This window comes from Clupea harengus, chromosome 5, assembly GCF_900700415.2.
Source record: "Clupea harengus chromosome 5, Ch_v2.0.2, whole genome shotgun sequence".
NCBI lineage: Eukaryota > Metazoa > Chordata > Actinopteri > Clupeiformes > Clupeidae > Clupea > Clupea harengus.
Window position 1 is genome coordinate 3,315,001 of NC_045156.1, and position 5,000 is coordinate 3,320,000.

At 48.2% G+C, this 5,000-nt stretch overlaps 1 protein-coding gene across 2 annotated transcripts in view; it reads left to right on the forward strand.

Moving 5' to 3' along the window:
- The window catches only part of ephb2b (eph receptor B2b), a 160,779-nt gene that overhangs the window by 141,964 nt on the left and 13,815 nt on the right, over positions 1-5,000 (forward strand). For both annotated transcript variants that reach the window (XM_012841094.3, XM_031567342.2), the window contains exon 11: positions 565-812. In XM_012841094.3, the coding sequence (XP_012696548.2) occupies positions 565-812 (248 nt within the window). The remainder of the gene's footprint in view (positions 1-564; positions 813-5,000) is intronic.

Below are 5,000 nucleotides of genomic sequence, written 5' to 3' on the forward strand. Positions count from 1 at the left end.
CCTGGGCATTGCACTCAGGTCAAGGGTTCAGTTCCTGTGCATACGCCCTCTGATAGCTACGTGGTAACCTTGAAGCATGCGTTATGTCCATTATGCGCACTAAACTGGCAGATCTAATCTTTAGTCATTCATGGAAGTTAAATTGGCCTTCATAAACGTACTCGTTTCCCTATAAAAGAAAAGAAACAAGCCTACTCCTTTTACTCATACACAGAATAAGATGTTGGGAGTTACATCTAGTCCTTTGTATGAATGGAAAATACATTTTCAATTTAAAATAAATCCTCATCTCTATGTACTATTCTATACTATACTATTCATCTCTATACTATTATGGATGTATTTATAACACACTCCTTATCTCGTCAACATGTATTATAAACTGAAGTTATTAACATACATTTTTAAATAGGTGCCTTTTTCCATCTGAGCAACACCAACAAAATAGTCCAACCATGGGGAGTGGGAGAGTTAGTGTGTGTGTGTGTGTTTGTGTGTTTGGGTTTGTGTGTTTATGTGTGTGTGTTTGTGTTTAAGCACTCTGTTGCACTGGCCTGTGTCCAGGTGAGTTTGGCGAGGTGTGCAGTGGGAACCTGAGGCTGCCGGGGAAGAGGGAGATGTTTGTGGCCATCAAGACGCTCAAGTCGGGCTACACGGAGAAGCAGAGGCGGGACTTCCTGTCCGAGGCCAGCATCATGGGCCAGTTCGACCACCCCAATGTCATTCACCTGGAAGGCGTGGTCACCAAGAACAGCCCCGTCATGATCGTCACCGAGTTTATGGAGAACGGCTCGCTGGACTCCTTCCTCAGGGTGAGGAACACATACATGCACACACAAACACACACACACAAACACACACACACACACACACACACACACACACATACACACACACACACACACACACACACACACATACACTTTGATACACAGATATGTCATGATGATGAAAAAAGTTTATGGGAAGCAGATTGTTGTATACCTATGTCAGGGTGAAGGGTACTGACATTTACACATAAACATATCGCACACTGAAACAAACCACCCGTGCACACAGACACACACACACACACACACACACACACACACACACACACACACACACACACACACACACACACACACACACACACACACACACACACCTTCTTCCTCAGGGTGAGGGACACATACATGGACTCACACACGAATACATGTGTTACGGGTCAAATTCATTCTGGGATCTGTGGGTTTGAACTGTTGATATATTTTCAAAATATACGCTATATTTATTAAATGTGCTGTATATTTACCAAATGTGCTTTGTATATTTAAAACCACATACTCCAAGAGCTTCAAAGGCTGAATGGCAGAGTCCTACAGCAACAATGATATTGTACAGGCAAACTTCAAAATAAATATATGCATTACCGCCTTAAGCCAGAGGCACTTGCTGTCAGATCAAACATATTAAGCAGCTTAGCCATCTTACAGCTGCCATCAGAGGAAGGACATTTACACACACACACACACACACACACACACACGTGTGTGTGTTTATGCACACCATACAAATAGAGCATCATTAAGGCAACACTCCACTCTTTCTCAATCCCCTTAGTGTGTAAGTGTGTGCGGGTGTGTGTTAGTGTGTGTGAGAGTTCATATATGCATATGTGTGTGTGTGTGTGTGTGTGTGTGTGTGTGTGTGTGTGTGTGTGTGTGTGTGTGTGTGTGTGTGTGTAAGCCTCCAGTCACAGAGCTTGTCTTTTGTTGGGCAGTCAGACCCCTGCAGGTTGTGTCTGGGGCACCTGTGACATGTTTTTGGATTGGAGTGACACCATAGCCCGCCTCCCACTTGATCTCTTGTTGGTGAAACCTGCTTAAAGTCATGAGCCTGTACACGTATTTACTGAGCATTGGGGAATGTGGGGAAAGGAAAGAGAGTGTAAGAGATGAAGCAAGAGAAGGTTAGAGAGAGAGGGAGAGTGATGGCCTGCGAGTAGTCAGTCACGCTTGTCACTCCTCCGTCCGTCATGCCATCCCTCCATCTCTCCCCCTCCGTCTGAAGTCACATGAGGATATGCATCTTGACTGATGCTTCTTAACGCACGCCAGTCACATCTCCCACGCCGTGCAAATATTTCACAATCCCCTCTTCTCGTCGATCCACAATTGACTGCGTGTTGGTGATGAAAGCACCAGACTGTTCGAGACCGACTACTGCCACCACCACCCCCCCGCCGCCAAACACCTCCACCACCACCACCACCCCCTCTGAAAACAGTCTGCAATGAACACATGAAGCAGATTAGAGGATGCTTGGTGGCAGGGGAGAAAAATAAATGTTTCAGTGTGTGTGTGTGTTGTGAGTGTGCATGTATGGGTGAGTGGTTAATAGTGTGCGTTTGTGTGGGGGTGGATGAGTGCATTTAGGTGTGTGTGTGTGTGTGTGTGTGTGTGTGTGTGTGTTTGTTTGTGTGTGTGTGTGTGTGGGAGGGTTTATGTCCATCAGCCACACTGAATAAAACTCTCCTCTCTTAACTTTCACACGGTTTCGTCCGCACTAATTGGGTGCTTCATTTTGGGCTTATTTGAAGTTAACAGGAAAAAACGGATGCCTGATTTATGCAAATTGGGGGCTTCTGATCTTGGGCAAGGGAGGCTGGTGAAAGATGGAGAGCAAGAGCAAGAAAAAAAAAAGAAACAGATGAAAAACTGTTTGCTTTTTCCCTCTCATTACTCAGATCTCACTGGATTGAAACCTTATTTCATCTTTGACAGACCGTTTTTTTTTTTTTTACGTGTCAGAATGTGTAATTACGGGTGAGTGAGAAACCATAAGCATGATCATGCAACGGGATTTGAGCCAGCATAAAATGTTGAATCCCTGCCCCCACATCCATCTCTACCCTTCAATCAATAATATTTAACTTAAGCCTTTCATTCGAGAACCCATACATCTCAAGTGTGCAACGTGCGGCACTAACTCAAGTCGACGTCTTTGGTTGCCCTGGTGCCCGATGTTATCATAGCTGGAGCACACAAGTCGGCCTGTGCCCCCCCCCCCCCCCCCCCCCCCCCCATGTTTAGATATGCACCATGTGCCCTGCCAGAACCATGGCAGGCCACGCAAGCCCCGTCATGCACCGCCGGAGAGGGGCTGCTCAACGCTAAACGAATTCCTGATTCTCAAGATAGGAATGTCTCTGACGGAGGCCGAAAGCGTTCAGAGAAGGCCTCGCTGCAGAAGGAAGAAAAACAGAAAGCTCGGCGAGAGAGAGACCTTCTCTGCCTTCAATGCGACTCATTTGTTAAACGGATTGATTTGATTCTTCTGCGTTTTTTTGGCAAGTGGTCTCCCCCTTCCAACCGGTTGGCTCGCGAGCACGATTACCGTCATTTGTCAGCGTTGTGTCAGTCACCGTCTGGGGCCCCGTGTCGCCGTCAGAGGCTCTCGGGAGGCGAGAGTGGAGCTGAGCGGAGCTGGGAAAAGCCTCTGACAGGTAACATTGTGAGCTGTAAAAAGGGCAATGTAAGCTCCGCACCGACGAGGAGAAACAACATGACACAGGCACTTAACATTCCGCAGGCCTGGCTGTCAGCTTACGGGCTGCCGCTGTTTAGAAGGCAAACACGCACGCAGCGCCTCATTTGCATTTCATCTCACACACACACACACACACACACACACTCATGCATGCACCCACATACCTCTGCCAGCTTAGTTTTGTGAAATTGTTTGTGAGAGTTGGCATGTGGGTGTGGATTTGTGTGTCTGTGTGTGTGTGTGTGTGTGTGTGTGTGTATGGTTGTGTTTGTGTATGTGTGTGTGTTGTGGAAGACAGTGATGTATCTGTGACAGCACGTTCGCTGCTAAAAAAAAAAAAATGCCACCCCACTGTGGTGCCTCAATCCGACAACATTTGACAATATTTGCTGACAGTGTCAATGCTCCAGAATACAAAAGCCTGACATCAGCCTCACCACAGAGAAAAACAGAGAGGGATGCTGAGGATGGCCTCCAAAGACTACAGCAGAGAGAGAGAGAGAGAGAGAGAGAGAGAGAGAGGAGAATGAGAGAGAAAACAGAGCTGAATAAAATGAGAGCAAGGAGCCTTTAGCAAGAATAGGTTTGATGTCATGAGAAATTACATCCCATAATTAAGAGTCGGCGAGCTCTGCAAGCATAAGTAACCTGCCAGACGAAGAGCGAACAGGAGTGTCCACCCCCTTCCTCCTCCTCCTCCTCCTCCTCCTGAGAGGGTTGAGGCAGTAAGGAGGCTACTCCGCCCCTCACTGTCAGGCCTGGGGATGATCCTACGAGCACCGCGTGTGTGTGTGTGTGTGTGTGTGTGTGTGTGTGTGTGTGTGTGTGTGTGTGTGTGTGTGTGTGTGTGTGTGTGTGTGTGTGTGTGTGTGTGCACCATGCACACTGACTGGGTGGGAGGATGCTCCTGACTGGGAGGATGTTTGCTTCCGTCCCTACCCTCCTCTCCTGCCCGGAGTCACCGGCTGGTGGGGGGGGGGAGATATGTGTGTGTGTGTTTTGGTGGGGGGGGGTGGCTGTTGGGGGGCAAGGGGGATCCCTCGTGACTTTGCGGCGAAGTTTCCTGCCAATTACCGTGAGCGCAAAACACATTGGGGGAGATCAGAGCAGAGCACAGGACTGGTGAGCGTGCCAGGCGAATGAGAAACAGAGAAAGAGAGAGAGAGAGAGAAAGAGTGAGAAAGAGTGAGAGAGATGAATTATGGATGCCTTTTAATTGCTAGGGTGCGCGAGGAGGAGCCGGGCAACAGGAGTGACGCGATGTGAAGCTGTGCACTGCTAATGAGGAGAATGGGAGAAGAGAGAGCGAGAGGGGGGGATGGAGAGAGAGAGAGAGAGAGAGAGAGAGAGAAGGGGAAAGAGAGGAGATGAGAGAATGGGGTGAGGAGGGAATGAAAGGATGGAGGGAGGGAGAGAGAGAAAGACGGAAGGAAAAGAATTGAGATGGAGAGAATGAGGAAGGAGAGGGG